The following is a 27,234-nucleotide window of genomic DNA, read 5'->3' as shown; positions in this document are numbered from 1 at the left end:
TGGGAGAGCAGCTTTTATTTCTTAAACAACTCTGGAAAAATGATCTCTGCAGTGTGATTGGTTGTGGTCCATAAGGGCTAGTTTTGAAAAGTCAACAAGACCTTTCGAGCTCCTATTATTTGGGAGACCGCTCACTATATACCGTATTTTGGACTATAAGACGCACTTTGTTCTCCCAAAATTTTGAAGGAAAATGGGGGTGCGTCTCATAGTCCGGAAGTACTTGCCAGGAGTCTCATCCCAGGCTGATGCATGGCAGTTTCGCAGTTGCTCGGTGGTGTGGGGGCTCCGCCGACATTTTGTGAAATCTCGGAGCCCCTGCACTTCCATTGCTGTAATGAGTTTGTCTCCAGGAAAATGGCCGCTGGATGCAGCGCATGTGTAGATTGAGATCTCGGCGCCACCACCACACCACCGAGCATCTCCAAAACTGCCGCACACCAGAATGGACAGACGTGTGGGAGCTCAGAGATGTTTCAGTGCTGGCGGAGCCCCCGCACCACCGAGCATCTGAGAAACTGTCGCGCATCAGCCTAGGATGGACTTCACAAAATGGCAGAGCCCCAGCAACACCGAACCTGCCGCACCAGCCTGGGATGTCAGAACGTCGCCAGACCACCAAACACCTGTGACCCTGCTCCACCACCAGCGCTCCCGCTCACACCATACCCCCCCGGTATTCGGACTGTAAGACAGACGCATTCATTTCTTTCCCTATATTTCTTCAGAAAATTTGGGGTGCGTCTTATGATCCGATGCGTCTTATGGTCTGAAAAATACGGTAATTACTGAAATTTTCAAAACCCAAATTTGGGAGTTGTGGCATCAACAAAGGAGTGAAAAAGACATCACTTATAAGTAGATATTTAACATTTTCATTTTACAGCCACACATTGCTACACCCCGCTTCAGTGTCACCCATCAGGTCTTACGGCACGCTTAGTACGGGTACAGTCATCCAAAGTAACTCAGCCGTCCATGAATTTAAAAACAGTCACTGAGATCAAGAGTCACCAGACGGCAGATTTGTTTTTTTTCCTTCTTCCTTATCCCAATTTGGAATATAGTCTCTAATAAAATTTACATGGCGGGAACATTAGGTTAATGATGAAGAATCCTGGTCTATGAAATCCACAAGATGATTGTGGTTTTTTTTGTTTTGTTTTTTTAAGAGTCCATTGACTCTCCGGCGGCTTCACTGTTCCCTTCTGCGCTGGATGATGTGGAGCTGGATAGGTTGGTCACCATTAGCCGCTCTCTGCCACCGAATGCTTCTTTAACTGGAGTAAGGGTGAGGAGTAAAGAAAAACGTTAATGGTGAATTCATTGCGAGAACAATCCTTGCCCATCTTCAAGGTCCTACCCCACCGTAGTAGGTATAATAATAATATTTTTATTAATATTTAAATAATATTTTTCATAATAATAATATTGGCAAATATCCTAGTTGATCTGATTAGCTATGTTGCTTACCCCATTTGCAGGGCATTGCAGTAGCTAGGTATCCATGGTTACGACCGCTAACAACTGTCACTAGATGAGTAGCTATAACGATGGATACCTAGGGTACTGAAATGCCCAGCACATGGGGTAAGCAACATAGCTAATCAGAAGAACTATTCTACATTTCTAATTGGAGGAGCAGATGACAGCATGGGAAACACCTGTTTGGGATGTCGCACCCGAACAGTAACACGGATTTCATGGAGAAGTCAGGGGTCCGTGCCAGAACAGTACTGTTCGGCTTCACCCATCACTAGTGCGAAATGTCAACAAAGAAGGCTGGGAGAGTTCTGCTCTGAAGGCAGCAGAATGTTAAATGCAGCTCTTGACTACAATACAGATTAACTCCAGATAAGGAATTCTATCTATATGTAAACTTGAGTCGACAAAATCTTTAGGCCAGACTAAGACCTGGTTCTATCGAGACCAAATATCTATGGAAAATCCACTTACCGGCTGCAATGGTGCTGACGTCCCAAATTCTCAGTCCATCCTTATGGCCTCCAAATGCATACAAAAAGGGCAAGTCTGGGCAGCAGGCTGAGCAGAACAGTATGCCCTAAGGGGGTGAAAAATAAATTAAAGAAATAGAATGCTGCGGCAGCTTTATATCGGGTAACATATAGATGGGGTGTAGCCAGCTCTCATAAAGGGGAGTCATTGTAGAGAGCCGCTCCTATGTGACATCTAGAGTATATGTATAGAGTTATTCATCATCTCCGTCATATATTCACCAATGTGGACCCCAAAAATGGAATTCACACCTGGAAAATGTGTCCCCCCTCTCACAGTCATCCATTTAACTCCAAAAAAATCTTGCAAGCATGAACGGATCCTATTTAAAGGGTTATACCCATCATTACCTGTTAGAGGGGGATGAGAGATGTGAGGGGGGAAAATGAGAGATGTGAGGGGGGAAAATGAGAGATGTGAGGGGGGAAAATGAGAGATGTGAGGGGGGAAAATGAGAGATGTGAGGGGGGAAAATGAGAGATGTGAGGGGGGAAAATGAGAGATGTGAGGGGGGGAAAAGAGAGATGTGAGGGGGGAAAATGAGAGATGTGAGGGGGGAAAATGAGAGATGTGAGGGGGGAAAATGAGAGATGTGAGGGGGGAAAATGAGAGATGTGAGGGGGGAAAATGAGAAATGTGAGGGGGGAAAAAGATGTGAGGGGGGAAAATGAGAGATGTGAGGGGGGAAAATGAGAGATGTGAGGGGGGAAAATGAGAGATGTGAGGGGGGAAAAAGATGTGAGGGGGGAAAATGAGAGATGTGAGGGGGGAAAATGAGAGATGTGAGGGGGGAAAATGAGAGATGTGAGGGGGGAAAAAGATGTGAGGGGGGAAAATGAGAGATGTGAGGGGGGAAAATGAGAGATGTGAGGGGGGGAAAATGAGAGATGTGAGGGGGGGAAAATGAGAGATGTGAGGGGGGAAAATGAGAGATGTGAGGGGGGAAAATGAGAGATGTGAGGGGGAAAATGAGAGATGTGAGGGGGGAAAATGAGAGATGTGAGGGGGGAAAATGAGAGATGTGAGGGGGGAAAATGAGAGATGTGAGGGGGGAAAAAGAGATGTGAGGGGGAAAATGAGAGATGTGAGGGGGGGGGGAAATGAGAGATGTGAGGGGGGGGGGAAAATGAGAGATGTGAGGGGGGAAAATGAGAGATGTGAGGGGGGAAAATGAGAGCTGTGAGGGGGGAAAATGAGAGATGTGAGGGGGGAAAATGAGAGATGTGAGGGGGGAAAATGAGAGATGTGAGGGGGGAAAAAGAGATGTGAGGGGGAAAATGAGAGATGTGAGGGGGGAAAATGAGAGATGTGAGGGGGGAAAATGAGAGATGTGAAGGGGGAAAATTAGAGATGTGAGGGGGGAAAATGAGAGATGTGAGGGGGGAAAATGAAAGATGTGAGGGGGAAAAAATGAAAGATGTGAGGGGGGAAAATGAAAGATGTGAGGGGGAAAAAATGAAAGATGTGAGGGGGGAAAATGAGAGATGTGAGGGGGGAAAATGAGAGATGTGAGGGGGGGAAAAAGAGATGTGAGGGGGAAAATGGCCATCGGTGTTTGGAAGCGTTATATTACACTTGATTATCGGGATCAACATATCTTACATCTGTACCCATTATTAAGGTCGTGTGGATGCCATAAAATGTTAATAGGATTATCTTTTCATCTGCTTAGCACCTGGGGAGGACCATGTTTGCGCTGTTCTTTTCTTGCCATGTGGGCTTTTAAATGCTTTTAAATTGTGTGCATTCCTGTGCCTTTTTGTATTGATGCATTTAATAAAGATTATTAGTCAAGGTTGATCCCACGGTTATGCACATCCTTTTCTTGTTTGGTCCATCCTATAAACACATCATAACTGCTAATGACGGGAATGACCCTTTTTAATGGGATGGGCACCTTCACGTTGTGTATAAAAAGAGATGGCAATGAGACATGTCAGAGGAACTTCTCTGACCAGATTAAAAGAAGGTTTCGATATCGCCAACCTATGCTGTCAGGCTGTTCAGGATATATTCTTATAGGGTGAAGCCTACTAATCCTATACCTGCCATATTGTAATAGGGGGAGACTCTCCGCAGAGTAACATCCTAGACGCTGTGCCCACTGTGCAGAGGGAATCACCACCTACTAATCCTATACCTGCCATATTGTACAAGGGGGAGACTCTCCGCAGAGTAACATCCTAGACGCTGTGCCCACTGTGCAGGGGGAATCATCACCTACTAATCCTATACCTGCCATATTGTAATAGGGGGAGACTCTCCGCAGAGTAACATCCTAGACGCTGTGCCCACTGTGCAGAGGGAATCATCACCTACTAATCCTATACCTGCCATATTGTAATAGGGGGAGACTCTCCGCAGAGTAACATCCTAGACGCTGTGCCCACTGTGCAGAGGGAATCACCACCTACTAATCCTATACCTGCCATATTGTACAAGGGGGAGACTCTCCGCAGAGTAACATCCTAGACGCTGTGCCCACTGTGCAGAGGGAATCACCACCTACTAATCCTATACCTGCCATATTGTACAAGGGGGAGACTCTCCGCAGAGTAACATCCTAGACGCTGTGCCCACTGTGCAGAGGGAATCATCACCTACTAATCCCATACCTGCCATATTGTAATATGGGGAGACTCTCCGCAGAGTAACATCCTAGACGCTGTGCCCACTGTGCAGAGGAAATCATCACCTACTAATCCCATACCTGCCATATTGTAATAGGGGGAGACTCTCCGCAGAGTAACATCCTAGACGCTGTGCCCACTGTGCAGAGGGAATCATCACCTACTAATCCTATACCTGCCATATTGTAATATGGGGAGACTCTCCGCAGAGTAACATCCTAGACACTGTGCCCACTGTGCAGAGGGAATCACCACCTACTAATCCTATACCTGCCATATTGTACAAGGGGGAGACTCTCCGCAGAGTAACATCCTAGACGCTGTGCCCGCTGTGCAGGGGGAATCATCACCTACTAATCCCATACCTGCCATATTGTAATAGGGGGAGACTCTCCGCAGAGGAACATCCTAGACGCTGTGCCCACTGTGCAGAGGGAATCATCACCTACTAATCCTATACCTGCCATATTGTACAAGGGGGAGACTCTCCGCAGAGTAACATCCTAGACGCTGTGCCCACTGTGCAGAGGGAATCATCACCTACTAATCCTATACCTGCCATATTGTAATAGGGGGAGACTCTCCGCAGAGGAACATCCTAGACGCTGTGCCCACTGTGCAGAGGAAATCATCACCTACTAATCCTATACCTGCCATATTGTAATAGGGGGAGACTCTCCGCAGAGTAAGATCCTAGACGCTGTGCCCACTGTGCAGAGGGAATCATCACCTACTAATCCTATACCTGCCATATTGTACAAGGGGGAGACTCTCCGCAGAGTAACATCCTAGACGCTGTACCCACTGTGCAGAGGGAATCATCACCTACTAATCCTATACCTGCCATATTGTAATAGGGAGAGACTCTCCGCAGAGTAACATCCTAGACGCTGTGCCAGCTGTGCAGGGGGAATCATCACCTACTAATCCCATACCTGCCATATTGTAATAGGGGGAGACTCTCCGCAGAGTAACATCCTAGACGCTGTGCCAGCTGTGCAGGGGGAATCATCACCTACTAATCCTATACCTGCCATATTGTAATAGGAGGAGACTCTCCGCAGAGTAACATCCTAGACGCTGTGCCAGCTGTGCCAGCTGTGCAGGGGGGGGGGGGGATCATCACCTACTAATCCTATACCTGCCATATTGTAATAGGGGGAGACTCTCCGCAGAGTAACATCCTAGACGCTGTGCCCACTGTGCAGGGGGAATCATCACCTACTAATCCTATACCTGCCATATTGTAATAGGGAGAGACTCTCCGCAGAGTAACATCCTAGACGCTGTGCCCACTGTGCAGGGGAATCATCACCTACTAATCCTATACCTGCCATATTGTAATAGGGAGAGACTCTCCGCAGAGTAACATCCTATACGCTGTGCCCACTGTGCAGAGGAAATCATCACCTACTAATCCTATACCTGCCATATTGTAATAGGGGGAGACTCTCCGCAGAGGAACATCCTAGACGCTGTGCCCACTGTGCAGAGGGAATTAGCACATATTCCCAAATGTCTGAAACTTTGGAAACTAAAGTAAATCCGTTAACGATTTCATTGAACATAAACTTGTTTTTCAGGTTTAGTAAGGCTATGTGCACACTTTGAGGATTCCACTGAGGATTTTTCTGCAGCGGAATTCCAAAATCCGCAGTGAAAACCCGTTGCGGTTTTTACTGCCGATTTATTGCGGTTTTTACTGCGGATTCTTCTGCGGTTTTTCATCTGCATTTTCCTATTGGAGCAGGTGAAAATCCGCAGAAAAGAAGTGACATGCTGCGGAATGTAATCCGCTGCGTTTCCGCGCGTTTTTTTCCGCAGCATGTGCACAGCGTTTTTTGTTTCCCATAGGTTTACATTGTACTGTAAACTCATGGGAAACTGCTGCGGTTCCGCAGCGGTCAAATCCGCTGCGGATCCGCAGCAAAATCCGCAGAGTGTGCACATAGCCTAAAATGTGATAATATGAGACATGTAGGCGGGTGACTCGGGGATGATTATTATAAAAGGGGAGATTCTTACCATTTTCATATCCCGAGAATGAACGAGACTTGGTTTGTCCATTAAAATGTCCCAGATCTTCACATGTTTATCAGCGGAGGATGTTACTAAGCAGCCTTTCACCTGACTGCTCAGCTCCAGACCTAGGGGGGAGGGAAGGAGCAAAAAATAAAAAAAATAGATCAAAACTTATATACTAATAAGAAGTACATGAAAATGATATTGAGGTGTACAAGTCATTGCGGGGGACTTCTTTATGTGACTTGGGTCCTGCATTTTCACCAGTTTTCCCCTCTGCAGGCGTTAACCCCAATTCTCAGTTCTCTCTGAGCTAGTGGGTAGAGACTGATGTCTCCCTTACACAGCACAGATAGACATGAAGAATTCCTGCTCTCATCTCTCCATGTTGCACACACTCAAAAGCAGCAGCATGAGGAACGTTAGACAGCAGTACTGAGCAGTGTAGATGTAGTGCAGATCTAGTGTAGATGTGAATCCAGCTCTATGGAGAAATAAAACTTACTACAAGCATCAGCACCTTTGTGTGTTTCAACCTTCCACTCACTCTACACCTCCCTCCTTCGCTCTCTGTAGACTTTAATAAGAAGCCGTAATCTGATCGCTCAGTGAGCTGGTAGTCCATATTGAGGTATTTCAGAGGGATTAAGGCGTTAGAGGGCAGGGGCTTATAAGAGACTTTGCAATATATTTCTGCCTCTTTCCCCCCCCTCTCCATTTTATATTTTGCTTGTACTACAACCAAGTTTTCCAAAATTGGTTGAAACGACGAATGCTCTTTTCTCAAGTTTTTTTTCCTACTCAACAGCGCCACTTCATGGGCTGCAGATAGTATTGCAACTTAGCCGAATGTGACAAAGCTGCAATACCAGATACAGCCTATAAACTGAAGTGGCGCAATTGAGAGGGGGAAGGAAGAAAAAAAAAAATGGAGCGTCAAAAAAATTAATCGGAAAAGTTAATTACCCAAACGTGAAATTTCATCAGCTCCAAATTCGATGGATTTTTAGGGATTACTTAATTGATGGCAAACAAAACAGGTCCTCTTTAAAGTAACTGCCGGCTTCAAGCTTATTGCTAGCACATTTCTGACAGATTACATCTGCTACACTAGCAAACATTAAATCTGAAGAGAGACCTTTACGCGACGCCAGAAATTGAAGCAATTGTAACCGAATCTTTATATACCGCAACACTGTGCAGAGAGCAAACACATCAATAACATCCTCCCTACAACAATGGACTAAATAAGACGCAGAACATCATCATCGGTGGAGGCAGAGACAAATAATGGAGCAAGTTCTAGGCTGAAAAATGCTCTTTTTCCCCTCCTCGCGGCTGCAAGTTGAGCCTGGTTTGGCGGCACAGCCTCATTCACCTCTGCGAAGACGAGCTGTACTACCATACGTAACCCAAATACAAGGGTGGCGCTATTTAGGAAGTAGGCATGGTTTTTTTCATATTGTATAAGAATTTTTTTGGGGAGGGGAAGCAGTTACAAAACAGGAAGTCCAAAGAGATGGGCGGTTCAGACTACGCAATGGACATTTAAAGGAGCATTCTAACCTGTAGCCAGTGAATCGGTAGATTTGCAGAAGTTTATGGCAGCAGAGCGCACCGTCATCACTGGAGAGTGCACCGTCATCACTAAGATTATGAATGGAGCAGCAGGACACACGCATATCGGGCAGCATCATTAAACTCCTCTTGGTGGAAATCATGCAGACAGAAGAGAATGGGGGACCCAAGTCCCCCATTCTGGAGATTGGTGAAGGACTTAAAAGTCAGACCCCTTTGAGCAAAGTGACGGCATAGACGTTGGCTTTGCTGGGACCCCCAATCAAGGAATAACAGCCAGTGTTCATTGTATTTTCTGATGGTCGGAGATACATACCAGACACTTCCCCATCGTGAGCCTTCAGTGTGAACAGAGGCTTGTCCGAGCGGGCATCTAAGCAGTACACAAAGCCGTCCTCTGTGCTGGCCTGGAGTAGATACAGGGGAGAGGACACAGCGGTGAACAATCCATCTTTACATTAGAGCAATGATTTCAAGTCTATCTATAGTCTGGGTGTTGTAGTCCACCCATTCCAGCCATCATTATACAGAGCGGGCTCAGGAGCTGAGCCTGCCCAATAAAGTGCGGGTGCCACCTGTCTTACACAGCCAGCGCCTGACAAGAATGGATGCAAGTTACCGTATATACTTGAGTATAAGCCGAGATTTTCAGCCCATTTTTTGGGGCTGAAAGTCCCCCTCTCAGCTTATACTCGAGTCATACCCAGGGGCGGCAGGGGAGGGGGAGCTGTCTGATTATACTCACCTGCTCCCGGCGCGGTCCCTGCAGGTCCCTGGTTCCCCGGCGCCCCAGCTTCTTCCTGTACTGAGCGGTCACATGGTACCGCTCAATACAGTATTGAATATGCGGCTCCACCTCCCATAGAGGTGGAGCCGCATATTCATTACTGTAATGAGCGGTAATGGTGACCGCTCATTACAGGAGAAGCTGCCGGCGCCGGGGAAGCAGGGACTGCACCGCGCCAGGAGCAGGTGAGTATAACGGGGAGGGGAGCGCTGCGCGATATTCACCTGCTCCCTGTTCCGGCGCCGCTCCGTCTTCAGCAGTGACGCTCAGGTCAGAGGGCGCGATGACGTGGTTAGTGCGCGCCCTCTGCCTGAACGTCAGTGCAGAAGATGCTGAAGATGGAGCGGCGCCGGAACGAGGAGCAGGTGAATATAGAAAGTGCCGGGGGGCTGAGCGACAGAGAGGCGAGTAAGTGATTTTTTTTTTTTTATCGCAGCAACAGCAAATGGAGCAAGTGTCGGTATGGAGCATCTTATTGGGCCATAACGTTTGTGCAGCATTATATGGAGCATCTTATGGGGCCATAATCAACATTTGTGCAGCATTATATTGAGCAAATGTGTCTATGGAGCATCTTATGGGGGCATTATTAACCTTTATGCAGGATTATATGGGGCATATTTTGTATGGAGCATCTTATGGGGCCATCATAAACTGTGTGGAGCATTATATGGGGCTCCTGATTCAATATGGATATTCAAAAACACTTAAACTACTGATGTCTCAATTAATTTTACTTTTATTGGTATCTATTTTTATTTTTGACATTTACCGGTAGCTGCTGCATTTCCCACCCTAGGCTTATACTCGTCACTAAGTTTTCCAAGTTTTTTGTGGCTTATACTCGAGTATATACGGTAACTTCTTTAACCCCTTAAGCCCCGAGGGTGGTTTGCACGTTAATGACCAGGCCAATTTTTACAATTCTGACCACTGTCCCTTTAAGAGGTTATAACTCTGGAACGCTTCAACGGATCTTGGCGATTCTGACATTGTTTTCTCGTGACATATTGTACTTCATGATAGTGGTAACATTTCTTCGATATAACTTGCGTTTATGTGTGAAAAAAAACGAATATTTGGTGAAAATTTTGAAAATTTCGCAATTTTCCAACTTTGAATTTTTATGCCCTTAAATCACAGACATATGTCACGCAAAATACTTAATAAGTAACATTTCCCACATGTCTACTTTACATCAGCACAATATTGGAACCAAAAATTTTTTTTGTGACGGAGTTATAAGGGTTAAAAGTTGACCAGCAATTTCTCATTTTTACAACACCATTTTTTTTTAGGGACCACATCTCATTTGAAGTCATTTTGAGGGGTCTATAAGATAGAAAAAAATACCCAAGTGTGACACCATTCTAAAAACTGCACCCCTCAAGGTTCTCAAAACCACTTTCAAGAAGTTTATTAACCCTTCAGGTGTTTCACAGGAATTTTTGGAATGTTTAAATAAAAATAAACATTTAACTTTTTTTCACACAAAATTTATTTCAGCTCCAATTTGTTTTATTTTACCAAGGGTAACAGGAGAAAATAGACCCCAAAATTTGTTGTACAATTTGTCCTGAGTACGACGATACCCCATATGTGGGGGTAAACCACTGTTTGGGCGCATGGCAAAGCTCGGAAGGAAAGGAGCGCCATTTGACTTTTCAATGCAAAATTGACTGGAATTGAGATGGGACGCCATGTTGCATTTGGAGAGCCTCTGATGTGCCTAAACATTGAAACCCCCCACAAATGACACCATTTTGGAAAGTAGACCCCCTAAGGAACTTATGTAGATGTGTGGTGAGCACTTTGACCCAACAAGTGCTTCACAGAAGTTTATAATGCAGAGCCGTAAAAATAAAAAATCATATTTTTTCACAAAAATGATTTTTTAGCCCCCAGTTTTGTATTTTCACAAGGGTATCAGGATAAATTGGACCCCAAATGTTGTTGTCCAATTTGTCCTGAGTGCGCTGATACCCCATATGTGGGGGGGAAACACTGTTTGGGCGCATGACAGAGCTCGGAATGGAAGGAGCGCCATTTGGAATGCAGACTTAAATGGATTGGTCTGCAGGCGTCACGTTGCATTTGCAGAGCCCCTGTTGTACCCAAACAGTACAAACCCCCCACAAGTGACCCCATATTGGAAACTAGACCCCCCAAGGACCTTATCTAGATGTGTTGTGAGAACTTTGAACCCCCAAGTGTTTCACTACAGTTTACAACGCAGAGCCGTGAAAATAAAAAATCTTTTTTTTCCCACAAAACTTATTTTTTGGCCCCCAGTTTTGTATTTTCCCAAGGGTAGCAGGAGAAATTGGACCCCAAAAGATGTTGTCCAATTTGTCCTGAGTACGCTGATACCCCATATGTTGGGGTACACCCCTGTTTGGGCACACGGGAGAGCTCTGAAGGGAAGGAGCACTGTTTTCCTTTTTCAACGCAGAATTGGCTGGAATTCAGATCGGATGCCATGTCCCGTTTGGAGAGCCCCTGATGTGCCTAAACAGTGGAAACCCCCCAATTATAACTGAAACCCTAATCCAAACACACCCCTTACCCTAATCCCAACCGTAACCCTAACCACTCCTCTAACCCAGACACACCCAACCCTATTCCCAACCGTAAATGTAATCCAAACCCTAACCCTATCTTTAGCCCCAACCCTAACTGTAGCCCCAACCCTAACCCCAACCCCAACCCCAGTCCTAACCCCAGTCCTAACCCCAGTCCTAACCCCAGTCCTAACCCCAGTCCTAACCCCAGTCCTAACCCCAGTCCTAACCCCAGTCCTAACCCCAGTCCTAACTCTCGCCCTAACTCTCGCCCTAACTCTCGCCCTAACTCTAGCCCTAACTCTAGCCCTAACTCTAGCCCTAACTCTAGCCCTAACTCTAGCCCTAACTCTAGCCCTAACTCTAGCCCTAACCCTAATGGGAAAATGGAAATAAATACATTTTTTTTATTTTTTTATTTTTCCCTAACTAAGGGGGTGATGACGGGGGATTTGATTTACTTTTATAGCGGGTTTTTTAGCGGATTTTTATGGTTGGCAGCCGTTACACACTGAAAGACGCTTTTCATTGCAAAAAATATTTTTTGCGTTACCACATTTTGAGAGCTGTAATTTTTCCATATTTGAGTCCACAGAGTCATGTGAGATCTTGTTTTTTTGCGGGACGAGTTGACGTTTTTATTGGTAACATTTTCGGACACGTGACATTTTTTGATCGCTTTTTATTCCGATTTTTGTGAGGCAGAGTGATCAAAAACCAGCTATTCATGAATTTCTTTTGGGAGAGGCGTTTATACTGTTCTGCGCTTGGTAAAATTGATAAAGCAGTTTTATTCTTCGGGTCAGTACGATTACAGCGATATCTCATTTATATCATTTTTTTTATGTTTTGGCGCTTTTATACGATAAAAACTATTTTATAGAAAAAATAATTATTTTGGTATCGCTTTATTCTCAGGACTATAACTTTTTAATTTTTTTGCTTATGATGCTTTGTGGCGGCTCATATTTTGCGGGACAAGATGACGTTTTCAGCGGTACCATGGTTATTTATATCCGTCTTTTTGATCGCGTGTTATTCCACTTTTTGTTTGGCGGTATGATAATAAAGCGTTGTTTTTTGGCTCGTTTTTTTTTTTTTCCCTACGGTGTTCACTGAAGGGGTTAACTAGTGGGGCAGTTTTATAGGTTAGGTCGTTACGGACGCGGCAATGCTAAATATGTGTACTTTTATTGTTTTTGTTTGTTTTTTTTAGATAAAGAAATGTATTTATGGGAATAATATTTTTTTTTTTCCTTTATTTAGGAATTTTTTTTTTTTTTTTTTTTTTTACACATGGGGAAATTTTTTTTTTTACTTTTTTACTTTGTCCCAGGGGGGGACATCACAGATCGCAGATCTGATAGTGTGCACAGCACTCTGTCAAATCGGCGATCATACTTTCATCGGAGCAGGCTGCAGCTTTCATCTGCAGCCTGCTCCTGACCCGGAAGTCCTCCCTGCAGGACCCGGATGCAGCCCCGCGGCCATTTTGGATCCGGGCCCTGCAGGGAGAAGACGCTCGGTACAAGGTGAGTACATCACCTTGTACCGATCATCTCAGGGAAGCCCGCAGGGAGCCCCCTCCCTGCGCGACGCTTCCCTGTACCGCCGGCACACCGCGATCATGTTTGATCGCGGTGTGCCGGGGGTTAATGTGCCGGGGGCGGTCCGTGACCGCTCCTGGCACATAGTGCCGGATGTCAGCTGCGATAGGCAGCTGATACCCGGCCGCGATCGGCCGCGCTCCCCCCGTGAGCGCGGCCGATCGCTATGACGTACTATCCCGTCGGTGGGAATTAAGGCCCACCCCACCTCGACGGGATAGTACGTCAGATGGGATTAAGGGGTTAATGACACTGTGCGTGATGGCGGAATTAAAAGGCTTCAACGTCAGAACTTGACTCACCAAAAAGTTTCTCGGTGAAAAATGGTTCCACGTGACTCTCTCGACTTCTCCGCTAAACCTCCATGTTCTGTGGTTTTCCTGGGGACTCCTGCAGTCGTACAATATGACAGACCTGAAGAAGAACACCATGAAAAAGTTAATTCGGTGAGCTTTAAAAAAAAATAATTTTTATATATATACACACACACACACACACACACACATACATTCCCTGCAGTGCCCCCACTGGATAAAAGTAGTATTACATGATGTATTTTCTTTCTTTTTTTTTGGTGAGGGGGTGCTAACTTTTGGCCAGTACTGAGGAATCAGGAGCGGGACAAGCAGATATTTCTCATACACGACCATGAGATCATTTCACGCCATCCGAGAATATGAACAAAAAAAAAAAAAAAAGGCTTAGATGAAAAGAAAACTCATCCTAGAACTGCGAATCCTCAAAGATTTCCGCTTCATCGTCAATTGCGTCTGAGCAGCGGGCATCAAAAGAGGATTCGACTACGGGAGCGTATGCACGACACATTTCAGACGCGCGTCGGGGGAACGTGATTTATTACACAGCTCATCAAAAAAATAATAAAATTCATTTCCCACCGCGGGCTCAGCTGCATTAGATAAATGTTCTAAAAACAACAGCACATGCCCATCTGCTGCAGAGCTAGCCGGCGTCCCCGATGTGCGGCCGCTCACATCATCCATGCACTCTGACAAAAAGTCAGACGGATTCAAGGTTCGCTCAGCGCGACAGATGGCCTCCATTATTTCTTGTCTTTTTTTTTTACGGCTGATGGCGATTTTGCCTTTGGTTATCATTGACAAGATTACTGCTATGAAGCTACAAGTATTACAGATCATAACATAGAAAATAACTTATACCAAAAAGACCAGAAATGGCAGTTAAAGGAGACGCATCGCCAGGTCAAAAGTGGCCAGTTTCTGCTTTTATTTAATTTCCGCTGATCTTTTGAGTATTCCGCTTTATTCTTTTTTAAATTCCGCCATACGGTTCCGGAGATACGAGCCTTTTTATTTAGTGCTAACGTTTACGGTCTTTACAAAGAGGGTGTGGCTCACGGGATTCTATGGGGGCATGTCTTTGGGCTGCTCTGCATAGTGACCCACTAAGCCACACCCCTTGATAAAAGACTATAAAAAGTAGCACTAAATAAACAAGCCCGTATCTCTGGAACCGTATGGTAGATTTTAAAAAAGAAAAAAGTGGAATATTCAGGGGAGGAAAGTGAATAAGATGAGATTACAAACTGGCAACTTTTCAGCTAGTGACAGGTCCTCCTTAAAGGTGGTTCTCTGCTTTGATGATCCCTTTATTTGGCAAAATTATCCCCCAATGATAAGTTGATCACATTTTAACAATGTTTGGCCCACCAGTGATCAGCTGTAATCTCGCTTCATGTGCTACAGCGCCACCATAGGGGAAAAGTGATGCATTACAACACAGCTTCCATTGAAATCAATCAGCTCATCGTCTAGGCTACCGACCACCTTGGCAGTTTCATCAGAAGTGGCCGGTATCCAAAGCAATTACCTTAGCACTTACACAAGCTTTTTTGCTGCACAGCCAGCAAGTGGTGCTCTGAAGACGTCAGTACTGATCTGGGTGTGCTGTTCAGGAGCCTGGGAAAGCTGGGTGACCACCGGAGTTGGAGATGTAATGATGCATACGTCACCCAGTAAATTAGAACGTGCTTGCTGCACTATATATTAAAGCTCACAGGTTATAAAATCGGAGCAGGTTCGCATTTATGGGCACATAGCGAACTGCAAAACAAGACATCACCCCGTTATAAAACCGCCGATGCTGGCACATACGGGGGATCGGAAATTTCCCAAATGGTGGATTATAAATCAGAACGGGCCTGTCATGAAGCAATTATGATCCCATTAGGGAACGCAGTAATATATTCTTATGAGGAGCTACCAGGCGGAGCCGCTCTCACATAAACCTCTGGTAACACTAATGGGAAATGTAGAATGACGCCATCCCGTGCACTGCGCGCTGGTGTTTCATTACTTGCTATTCAGAAATGGGCTTTACTTGTCAAATGATCCCGATATAAGTGTCTGTGGCTCGAAGGGGTGGAACTGTACCGTCTGGACCTGGAAGAAGAAGATGGGGGGAGGGAAAAAGAAAAAAAATGGTTGTAAGAAGAAGCAATGGCTGAACAGTTATGTTCCAGAAGGCAAAACCGTAACCCAAGTTTAGAGATAATTTCTCCTTCACAACATATAACGTGATGCCTGTGGCCGGCGTCTATAGGAGATAGTAATCTCTGCTATACAAGGCAAATATATATTATAATATATATTATAATATATATTATAATATATATATATATATATATATATATATATATATATATATATATATATATATATATATATATATATATATATATATATATATATATATATATATAAAAAACACAGCTCCAGGTCCCCTAAGGGGGACTATTAAATACAGTACAAAGGTTAAAAAGAAGAAATTTTTTCATTGGGGCAAAAGGGGGATGATTTTATTTATTTTTATTTTTTTTTTTATTTTTTTCTTACTGGAATTCGCTTTTGGAAAAGCGCAAACCAATAAAATCATCCCCCCTTTTGACCCAATGAAAAAAAAACAATAAAAAAAAAAAACAAACAACATATTTGGTATGGATGTAAGATACAAAAATAAATTAATCCGATCGGTAAACAGTATAACGGGAGCGATGGTCACAATGTCATAATTATGGGATTTTTTTTGCAGCACTAGCATTCCAATAAAAGGCGATCAAAACATCGCATCTACCCCAAAATAATATGAATAAAAACTTCAGCTCAGGGAGCAAAAAAAAATAAGCCATCAACCAGCACCAGATTACACAAAAAATAGAAATGGTACGGGGTCTCGCAAAATGGCGACTAAAGCAAAAAAAAAAAAAAAAAAAAAAAATATATATATATATTTTTTTTTTATTTTTTATTTTTTTATATCTTATAATAATAATAAAAATTATATATATTTTTTTTTTTAGATAAAATAAAAATACCCTATACATGTTTGGTATCTTAGTACTTGTACTGACCTGGGGAATCACATTGGGAGGCTAGTTTCATAATAATAATATGAATAATAATAATAATAATAGTTATTAATTTATTAATAATATAGTGAACATGGTAAACAAAAAAAAAAAAATAACACACACCATTGTGGAATTGCACTTTTTTTTGGCAATCTCACCAGACTTGGAATTTTTTTTTCCTGTTTTCCAGTCCGCTATATGGTAAAATGAATGATGTCATTCAAAAATACAACTCCTCCCGCATAAAACAAGCCCTCATATGGCCATATTGATGGAAAAATAAAAAAAGTGATGGTTCTTGGAATAAAAGGAGGCTAGGTGATCATTTATGCAACGCTGAAACGCCCCATTTACAAGGAAAAGGGTAACACCAAATGGTCACTTCATTCCAACACTTCCAGGAGGAACGACAGAGGGACGGCACAAGTCACAGCTCTGCGGAAGATGCAGGATCATTATTCCTACGGGAAATGCATGCATTGCTGAAGAGAGCAGCCTTGGTATTAGTAGCCTTGCTGGGGAGTGCGCCTTACCTTGTCTGTGTGCATGGTGAGGCTGGCGGCAGGTTTACCCACGGACATGTCCCAAAGCAGCACAGTGTTATCGGCTGAGGCACTGGCCAAAACATTTCTGTCGGGAAAATGAAAAAGTAAGTTATCGTTAGAGGAGTTGTCCGAAAAAAGAAAAAAAAACAAAAAAAAAACAAAACCATGACCGCTCTTTTCCCCAAAACAGCGCCACACCGGTTCACATTTGGAGCCAGGTATTGCAGTTCACCTCCATTGAAGTACATGGCTGCAATTCCACACACAACCTAGGGCGTGGTGGTTTTTTTTTTAGAAATTAGCCATGTTTTTTTTTCTAAAAATGCATAACCCCTTTAAAATAGCAAAATTGCAGATCCATGGCCATTGTGCTCTGCTGCAAACCGGCAACGACAGACACCGAGCGGCAAAAGAGGGGCAGGAGGTTGGGAGACTAGGCCAACTAATAGAAAGAAGTTCAAAGTCAAAGGGAATAGGCTTTAAAGAACTTTTAGACAGGACAAATATGGACAAATAAGTGATTAAATAGATATCTTAGGCCTGATGAGGCTAGTGTACTTCCATTGAAAATAATTGAGTCAGAATGGCTGTAAAATCCAGATAAATAGATAAAACAATTTTTGAATCAGCTAGAGAGTGTTTTATCCCATGAGATCCATTGTATTCAGTCTGTCCACTCATCCTGAGTGACAGCTGCAGCTTGTACTGAGCATAAGCAGAGAGGAGGAGCACTGAGGAGCAGGCAATTAAGCTAGGCTGGATGAGATGCAGACAAGCAGCAGGGACGCTGAGGAGCAGCCATTAAAGGGACTCTGTCACCGGAGTTTGGAGGGAACAATTTTTAGCCATAGGGGCGGGGTTTTCGGGTGTTTGATTCACCCTTTCCTTACCCGCTGGCTGCATGCTGGCTGCAATATTGAAGTTCATTCTCTGTCCTCCATTGTACATGCCTGCGTAAGGCAAGATTGCCTTGTGCAGGCATGTACTATGGAGGACAGAGAATGAATTCAATCCAATAATGCAGCCAGCAGGTAAGGAAAGGGTGAATCAAACACCCGAAAACCCCGCCCCTATGGCTAAAAATTGTTCCCTCCAAATTCAGGTGACAGTGTCCCTTTAAGGCTAGGAGGGTGGAGAAGCAGCGGGGAGGAGGACACTGAGGAGCTGTCAATCAAGTTAGGTGGATGGAGAAGGAGAACCTTTCATGCAGCCTTTATGTCAAGGATTTTCATGATATATACACCAGTTTTCTCTTGTCTAAAATCTATTTCATAGCATATGCAGCTTGAATTATAAAATCTAATGATGCGCTCAGTCCCATCCCAAGCTTCTCAACAGCATGGATGCTCTATAAGAAAATCACACCACCAGGGGGGCACAAAGTCAAGTGTTTGGGGTTTGTTTTTTTATTGTTTTTTTTAATTTTTTTAATACATCCAATCAAAATTGCTGTGTTTCCAATTAAAGGAGCTCTCTATCAGATCTAGATAGTCCATCCTAAATCATAAGCAAATCCCAATCATGAGTAGATATTCTGAAATGCTTTAGGGTTAAGCAGACACCGGCTGGGTCTAATTTGCTAAGAAGTGCAGAGTCATATTTAGGATCACACGGATGATGCAAGACGAAAAACACTAATTAAATGTCTCCGGAAATGTCAGAGGCTCCAAATTACATACACATTTGTGAGCAATGGATCCTAAAAAAACCTGTAATTTCAAGCAGCCTGCTATAGAAACATAAGGGGGTCGTATATAAAGGAACTTGTTGAAAACAAAGGGTCCATATAATGTTCTTGCACAAGAGCCCCTTCAGTATCCCTCTGTATCAGAAAGTTTTTGTTGTTTTTAAACAATATTGTTGAAAAAAAAAATAAAACAAAAATTGGCTCAAATTTTCAGGAATTACCTTACGAACAATTACCCCCTTCATGGTCATTAAGTCTGACGGCTCCATTAAGCCAAGATCAGGAAAATTAGATTGACTGATGAGAAGATCTACGATTTGTGGCCGAAAGATCAGATGTGCAACTATAGGCAGGGCAGTCGCTTATAAGGCAATTCCTAACATCTCGTGAACCCGGTCGTATCCCTCTCCGCAGACGGCCAGACGTTACTCACCGGATTTGTTTATTCCATGAAAGATCCAGGACGGCGTCCGCATGGCCTTCCTGAGCCTCCTGAGACGTAGCGCCCTGGTACAGAGAACATGGCACGGCTTTAAGATGAGCCCTCACATCACAAGCCGTCTAAGCCCCCCATTAGAACAGTGCTGCTCCATCCTGTAAATTCTGTGCCCCCCCAGTCATCAGAGACAACCCCTACTAGGTACAGCAGTCCCCTTCAGTATTATATTTGAAGGGGGGGGGTCTGATGACATTTCTGGGGTCTCGAGCGCTCACTCCACTAGGGCGCTTAAACCGGGGTCCGAGAGCGCCCCCAACCCAATGGGCGCCCAGAGTGCACACCCCCAACCTCGGGTACTTAAACCGGGGTCCCGCGCGCAAATAAAGTTCAGAAAGTGACTTCCGCACAGTTCGGACCCTCCTGACTGAGGCCCCCCAGCAAAACACTGTTGTATCCCCCTCCATGAGCACCGTCAGCTGAAAACCATAAATTACCCGGCCAGGACGTTCGCCTCCAATCTGTTCCCCATCACCTGCAGTCACCACATTGCTATTTACTGGCAATTCTACTTCCAACTTCCATTAAGCGGAAAAAAAAAAAAAAAACTAAACTGGTCCTAGCTGGGTTATATACGGGGAGCGGCCGGCACCGCGCACAATTACCTTCTTTCCTTTCTTTTTCTTCTTTTTCATTTGTTTGCTTCCCAGGGAGAATACGGGCTCCAAGCAATCAACCAGGTCCAGGTCCCAGACGTCAATGACGGGCGTCATGTTACCCACAGCTACGTAATTTCCTGGTGGAAGGAAAGTGAACAGATCAGGACGACACCGGCAAATCGCCGGCCGCCAAGTTTGTGGGTGTAAAGTGAAAAAGGTGGAAAAATTCATGGGGTATGAATACTTATTCAAGACACCAGAGATTAATAAAAACATATATATTATATAATTGTATATATTATTTTTTTCATCTATATACAAAAACACACTATAAAATACTATGCCTTTTTTTTCTTTATAGATTAGAAAGTAAAAAATACATTTTAAAAAAAAAAAATATATAGATATATATATATATATATATATATATATATATATATATATATATATATATATATATATATATACACATACATACACACACACTATATATATATATATATATATATATATATACACACACACACATTATATATATATGTGTGTGTGTGTGTGTGTGTGTGTGTGTGTGTGTGTGTGTGTGTGTGTGTGTGTGTGTGTGTGTGTATATATATATATAATTATACATACACACTCACACATACAGAAAATATATACTGTATTGTTTATGTTTTTATGTATATATACACACACTATAAAATACTATACATTTTTTGCTTTGTAATAATAATAATAATAATAATAATAATCTTTATTTATATAGCGCCAACATATTCCGCAGCGCTTTACAGTTTAACAGTTTCAAACACAACAGTCATTGGTAACAATGTTAACAATACAGCAATAAAGCAAAATAGATTAGATTAGAATATATATTTTATTATTTTCTAATATATATTATATACATGTATATGTAGACAAAAAAAAAAAAAAAAAAAAAGAATATATATATTTTACATATCGGTATATACACACACACACATTTTTTTTTTTTTTTTTTTTGCACATACGGCAAAAAAAAAAAAACCCAAACATTCCTAAAGGGTTAAATTTACTTTTCTGAGGCTCCATGACGTACTACCTTCCCCTGATTGACCGCAACACATCAACATCTGTGATATTTTCATTAGCCGTCCCTCTAAACCTCTATTATATCTGGAAAGATTTGATGTCGTTAAGTAGCGGCAGCGCGGCGCCCCCCGGAGACCTTATTATAACTGCGCCGTGAGATCGATCAATAAATCACCCCGCAGGACGGCACGAAACAAAGGGCCAAACCCCATTCAATAATGGCCTCACACACCAGAGGGGAGAAATAAAAGTTTTACGGCCAATAACGGACGCCGGCCATCTCTTGCGCTTCCTGGTCGGGGGCTTATTATACACGGGCTGCGATTATGTATTATACAGATTGACAACTGTTACAAAAGGAACACATCTCGCTCTACCTGGTCACAGAGAGACGAGTGACAATCCATATGGTCGATATTAGCTTGCCATTAAGCTTTCTCAGCCCCCCATCCTGAGCGTTTCCCAAAGTGCTGACATTTTGTATTTTCAGTGCATAAGTCTTAGAATATTGCAGCAGGTCGCACGTGTGACCAGCAGCGCCACTCAACTACTTGAGGAGCTGTGGCCATTTTGATCATCGGTATGGCGGCACAGGGACTCTCACCGATGTCAGTCTTGCAGTACAGCATGGGATGATATAGTGTAGCCACAACTTACCCGTCGACTCTTCCGGACTTGGGTCAAAGTTCAGCCACTCGGTACAGAGAGGATACGCCGGTAGAAGGATGTCATGGTGCACATAGAAGGAATCCTCCTCGTGGTTATACACTGCGGGGATCACAAAGACAGGAAAGGATATACCCTAGAACGTCTGCTAACCCATCATCAATACATGAACAACCACTGACCGCGATGACGTCAGCACATAGAGCAAGGCTGGCGATTAGCTACAAAAGTGGAGGCTTTTACAGAAAAAAAAAAAAGACAGAAAATCCCCTTTAAAATCTACAATAAGTAAAAGAGACGGGATCACACGCTCACCGTGGATTTCAAGATTGCAGTGATCTTTCTCCGCCCTTCCACACACCAGAAGGTTATCGGTGGACTTGATAACGAAGTCCTCGGTCTCATACTGCTCCTAGAAGAAAAAAAAAAAAAAAGAGGCGGCCGTTAGATTAACACCACTAGATTTTGGTGATCCGCTAACCCAACGGTATCCAACCTTCATGTCATTAGAGGACACCGTGCCAAAAATCACAGTATTTAAATGCCGCAGTCAGAGACTGACAGCAGCATTTATGGAGCGATACAGCAGTGATCCGAGCTGGCTCTGACTGCTGCTCTTAGAGGCAGGTGCTGGCTGTATAACACAGCTGGCGCCTGCGCTATATGGTGGGCCCTGATCCCACCCCGCCACTGGCATAGGACATAGCAGTGTGAGAAGTTCCTCTTTTAATGGGGGATTGTACTGCTAAACCCCCACAAATCAGGAGAACGCGGTTGTATATTTGGCTGCAGTGGGAGCGCCGCATACACACTAGTCCAAGAGACAGATATTAGAGTACGGCGCTCTATCTCCTTCAATCCTATCACATCTGAATGAAGGAGGGCCGCATGCCATTTAGAGGACACAGATCCCCCCAGTCTGAGGATTGTGGGGTCCCAGAAATCAGACACTTGTCATCTACACCACCAGGATAGATAAGTCGTGATTCTGGAAACATCCCTTTAAAAGCAATTCACAATACAATTTTCCTATTGGAATTCACTGCTTTTAGGGAAACTATAATGTAGGGGCAGAGACCCTGATTCCAGCGATGTGTCACTTACTTTACTGGGTTCAGCAGTTGTGATATCTGCAGCAGAAAAAACTGACTATCGGGATCCTGAGCCATTTTGAATGCTGAGCTCAGAACGCTGAGCTGTGTGTAACCCCACCCTCACCACTGATTGGCTGCTTTCTGTTTATACTGTAATGGGCGGGGTTACACAGAGCAGGAGGACTAGGAGGCACAAGACACCTATTCCTGTAGTGATAATCTCCTGCTGAGAAAACACTGATTTTAATGAAACAGCGACACAGCCAGGTAAGTGATACATCACAGGAATCAGGGTCTCTGCTTCAACATTATGCTGCTCTCAGATTACATAGCAAAAAGCTGATTCCCTTTAAAAACGGAAACCAATGAAAAACAAGATAGTTAAAAAGTAGCAGCAACCTGAATTTTGTGATGAAAAACTGAACTAAATCGCTCAGACGTGAAAATAGTGTAATGAGCCCTTATTCTGATAATGAGCAGGATATTAGGGAATTACTATACACGCAGTTGCCTCTCATCCAACCGGAAGCACGACCTGCGGATGGAGGATATCTACTTACTGTATTTTTTAAAGTGACGTAAGCGTCAGTCTCGTTGCTGGAGTAAACTGCGAGGCCGGCGAGGCTGTCTCCGAGGTTTGTCACATCTAAAGCAAAAAAAAAAAAAAAAAAAAGGAGGACATTTTGGAATGGAGGAACATAGAAGAAAAACCCTTCCAGGATCAGTGGAGCAGCAGAAATTAGAGGAGGTACTCAACTTAAAGGGGTTGTCCGGCCGCAGGCTATACTCGGTGACTGCAAACTTGAGAATTCTCACATCTCGCACGGTGAACATTCTGGAGTGCCGGCGACGGCTTGTGAATTGCATACATGCGCTCACATACCGACTGGATGTGCGTGGTCTCACTCAAGTCCGGACATGTCTAGTTGGAATGTGGCTGGAAACATTAAAACCCGCATACTTATAGGCACACGACCACGAGTTCCGGTTCACATCACACGCACTGCGTGCTATGATTCACAAGTCTGCAGTCACATATAGTGACAGCAGACTTGTAACCTACGGCCGGACACCCCTTTAAGTTAAAAAAAAATAATAAAAATTCAGTGAACGAGATTGGCCAACCCCTTTTTAAATGGCGTAGTCCCCCTTGTAAAATAAAAATAACAGATACTCAACACGGGCGCCACATACCATGGTGATCAGAGGCCGCTATTGGCTGCTCCTAGCGTGTAATAAGAGGTACCCCCTATGTTATTTTTTTTTATTATTTATTTATTATTTTTTTTTACAAGGGAGACTACTTAATTTAAAAGGGATTGTCTAGGTAGCAGCCAACCCCTTTAATTTAGCATTTAGGAAGTATATACCTAAACCATCAGAATGGCTGCCCCGTAACTAGAGGGGGACATATCCGGCCATACAAGGCTTCCCCCAGAAAAATCAACTATGTCCCATGAGTGTCGACAGCCATATTTGCCCCCACCTGAGCGGCACAGCGACAGGTTCACAAGCCGGAAAAAAAACAAAACTTGAGGATGGTGAGACCCCATACCAGTTTTTCCTTCTTCGTCATAATTATCCAAGTCGTATTCTGCAAGTTCGTCGTCGTTCAGCTTCGCAATGTTTTCCTCCCGACCCTCAGTGGACGGAGCGGCGTCTTCCTCCTCTTTCTCCATCCCGTCGTCTCCATCCGCCGCAGCTTCATCAAGTTCTTCCCTGCGGAGTCAAGAAAATACTCAGGAAATGTAAAAAAAAAGTGAGAAATAAAGCAACAGATAAAGAGGTCGTCCACTACTGTAACATTGATAGTCTGATCAGTGGGGGTCCGACACACGGCGCCCCCCATCCCTGATCAGCTGTCCCCAGTGTCAGCGTCTGGAACTGCACACCTCCGTCAACTGTACTCAAATCAATAGGGGGCGGATGTGCAGTACCGGGCGCAGCCACTGTTCTGCTGGTGGCACTATCCTGTCCGTAACGGAGCAGTTCTGGTCGCTGCCGACACCGAGAACAGCTCATTGGCGGGGGTTATGGATGTCGGACCCCCACCGATCAGATATTGATGATCTATCCTAAGGATAATGTTAGTAGTGGACACCCCCTTTAGGGATCACAGGAAGGGGTTAAAGGGCACATATTTACTGACATATGCGGCGCCTCCTCACTCCTGGACCGTGCTACTTACTGCAGCTGCTCCTTCGCTTCGGTTATCAGCTTGTTTAACTCTTCCTGGCTCAGCTGAACCTAAAGGGGTAAAAAGCGACCAGAGGTCTGAAATCTACAGCTGCAATGTAACGTCACGTGACCATATTCAGCAACGGCGCAGACTCAGCCTCGTCCTCCTCTTCCTCACCTTGTCAGGGACCTCTTTAGCGATCCCTCGCTGGACCCACGCCACGCAGGTGATCTGACAACTCATAGCGCGCACGGGAGCGAGAACAACAACACGAATCCGACCCACTTCCGGTCAATGGCTGCCTCCTTTCGGCACACGTGGGTTCTTGCGTGACTACTTCCTGTCACGTGATACCTGCTCCATCTTTAGTGTGGGAAAGTATCCGGTCACATGACGTGTTTGACATCATTTGTACGCGTGAGGAAATAATAGACGCCATTTTTAGTGTGGGAAACCGCGCACTACAGTAGTCGCCAATGCTTTTAGCCAATGAGGAACATTTTTTTTCCAAGAGACACGCCCCTTGCCTGGCTCTAGAAGAGAGTAAGGGTACTATGGCGGCATTTTCTGACAGGAATATTGGTGTCAATGTTTAGCATGTAAATAAGGATGTGTTTAAAAAAAATTTCCACTACAAGCACGTGCTGTTGACTAAAATATGGGGGCCTAGTTTCAGAGCCAATATTACAATCACAAGACTTGGAGCTCCCTACCATCACCACCCCTGTGAGTGAAGTGAACTGACCTTCATCGCCATAGAGTTCTATGACTGTTAGTTCAGTCCATGTGAATTCTGGGGGGGGAGTTTTAAGATATGCATTGGTGTTATGGCAGTTTATGCAGGGTCTCGGCACACGTCAGGGCATGTTCACACTAGGCGGTTAATTTCAGCAGCAAAACCTGCTCTCTTGGCAGCAAAGAAGCTGAAGATATGAGTAATTCAGGACTTTAGGTGGCTCCTGCTGACATCACGTAGACAGAGCAAAAGCTTCTCTGCTGATGAAACCGATTGACAGCTAGCTCCCCGCTGCATAACTGTGGGAAGCCAACGGTCGATCAGGATTTTGTCAGCAGAGCAGCTACGCTGATGTGGAGCAACAGAAATTGTTGACAGGAGGAGTCAGCAACTACCTGTTTATTTTATTTTTTTTTTTAACAGCCGAAATTTAGTTCTGGACAACCCCTTTAAGTTAAGTTTGGACAGACGTTCCTTAAGATTTCAGTGTACATTATGTATGTGGGTGTCAGAAAACTGGGAGACATGTACATTGCTGTATTAATAAAGGGGCATTCCCATCTCCAAGATCCCATTCCAATATGTAGTTGTAATGTTAGCAGATACCTCTAATTAGAAATGTAGTATAGTTCTTCTGATTAGCTCCACCACTGAGATTTATAATGTCTTAGAGCAGCTGCTTGGTTAGGGCCTCCAGCCATCTTGGACTTCAAACTTCAGGAAGACGAGTTGCCAGAAACATTGTTAAAGTCGCCACTAAAGTCTGACCACAGATTAGTAGGGATCCAATGGCAGCCATGCACGAGATGGCACCAATCATGTGGACCCTCACTGATCCCTGGCAATAAGTGGCCAACAGTTCTGCATCATCTTGAGTCTTTCCTAGCAAACTGCTGCAGCACAAGAGAACTTTATGGGGGACACAGCATTGCAGCCCCCTACATTATGATTTTGGAATTTCTAGTTGAAGACCTTTAGTCATATGCCACCACTAAGCTGGGACAGTTTTTTTGCTGTGGCTAAAATGACCCCCCCACCCTTTTAGGTGTAGGATATTTCCGGATCCTGTCCAAGCAGTGCCACTCGTGTTTTTTTTCCCACTGGGACATAAAATGTTTCCATGAGATAATTAAAGGGGGATTTGTCCACATGTTTTGTTTGTGTAATATGACAGCAGCATTATGTAGGGGCAGAAACACTGATTACTGTGATTTGTCACTTACTGTGCTGCTTGGTGCAGTGGTAATGCTGACCTGTGTTCAACTCTGCCCTTATCCCTGATAGGATATTCTGTGTAACTCCACCCCTGCCAAACTGGTCTGCACCTGAGACCTAGTCATACAGTGATAATCTCCTGCTGATTAAACACTTCATGTATTGAAACTACAGCACATAGCCTAATAAGTGACAACCCTGGAATCAGCTTCTCTTCCACATTATGCTGCTCAGACAGATTCCCTCTAAGGATCTCCTTCAGAACGTAGTGTTGTACCAGTGCTGGTGGCATATTCTGGATCATCCCTTATGGAGTTATAGTACAAGCCCTAGACAGACGTGCAGCGATCACATCCA

At 44.1% G+C, this 27,234-nt stretch overlaps 1 protein-coding gene across 1 annotated transcript; it reads right to left on the bottom strand.

Moving 5' to 3' along the window:
- PWP1 (PWP1 homolog, endonuclein) lies at positions 1-25,310 on the bottom strand. Its single transcript, XM_077266490.1, has 15 exons — positions 25,104-25,310; positions 24,936-24,994; positions 24,303-24,466; positions 23,308-23,393; positions 21,969-22,065; positions 21,645-21,755; positions 19,923-20,053; positions 19,255-19,328; positions 17,123-17,219; positions 15,560-15,621; positions 13,504-13,615; positions 8,563-8,653; positions 6,672-6,793; positions 1,957-2,062; positions 1-1,280 (listed from the first exon to the last, which is right to left on the bottom strand). Exons 1-15 carry the CDS (start codon positions 25,167-25,169, stop codon positions 1,168-1,170), a joined length of 1,491 nt encoding a protein of 496 aa, XP_077122605.1. The 5' UTR covers positions 25,170-25,310; the 3' UTR covers positions 1-1,167.
- Between the last annotated feature and the right edge of the window lie 1,924 nt (positions 25,311-27,234).

This window comes from Ranitomeya variabilis, chromosome 5 (assembly GCF_051348905.1).
Source record: "Ranitomeya variabilis isolate aRanVar5 chromosome 5, aRanVar5.hap1, whole genome shotgun sequence".
Taxonomy (NCBI): Eukaryota; Metazoa; Chordata; class Amphibia; order Anura; family Dendrobatidae; genus Ranitomeya; species Ranitomeya variabilis.
The sequence above is the reverse complement of the archived record's forward strand: the minus strand, read 5'-3'. Positions and strand labels throughout refer to the sequence as shown.

Bases quoted from the DNA above. Each gene is read 5' to 3' on its own strand.
- PWP1 (XM_077266490.1), bottom strand. From the start codon at position 25,169: ATGAGTTGTCAGATCACCTGCGTGGCGTGGGTCCAGCGAGGGATCGCT. The intron at 13,616-15,559 runs GTAAAGCCCATT...GTTCTTCTTCAG, and splicing joins ATATCGGGATCATTTGACAA to GTCTGTCATATTGTACGACT. The intron at 2,063-6,671 runs GTAAGAATCTCC...TCACCCCCTTAG, and splicing joins ATTCTCGGGATATGAAAATG to GGCATACTGTTCTGCTCAGC.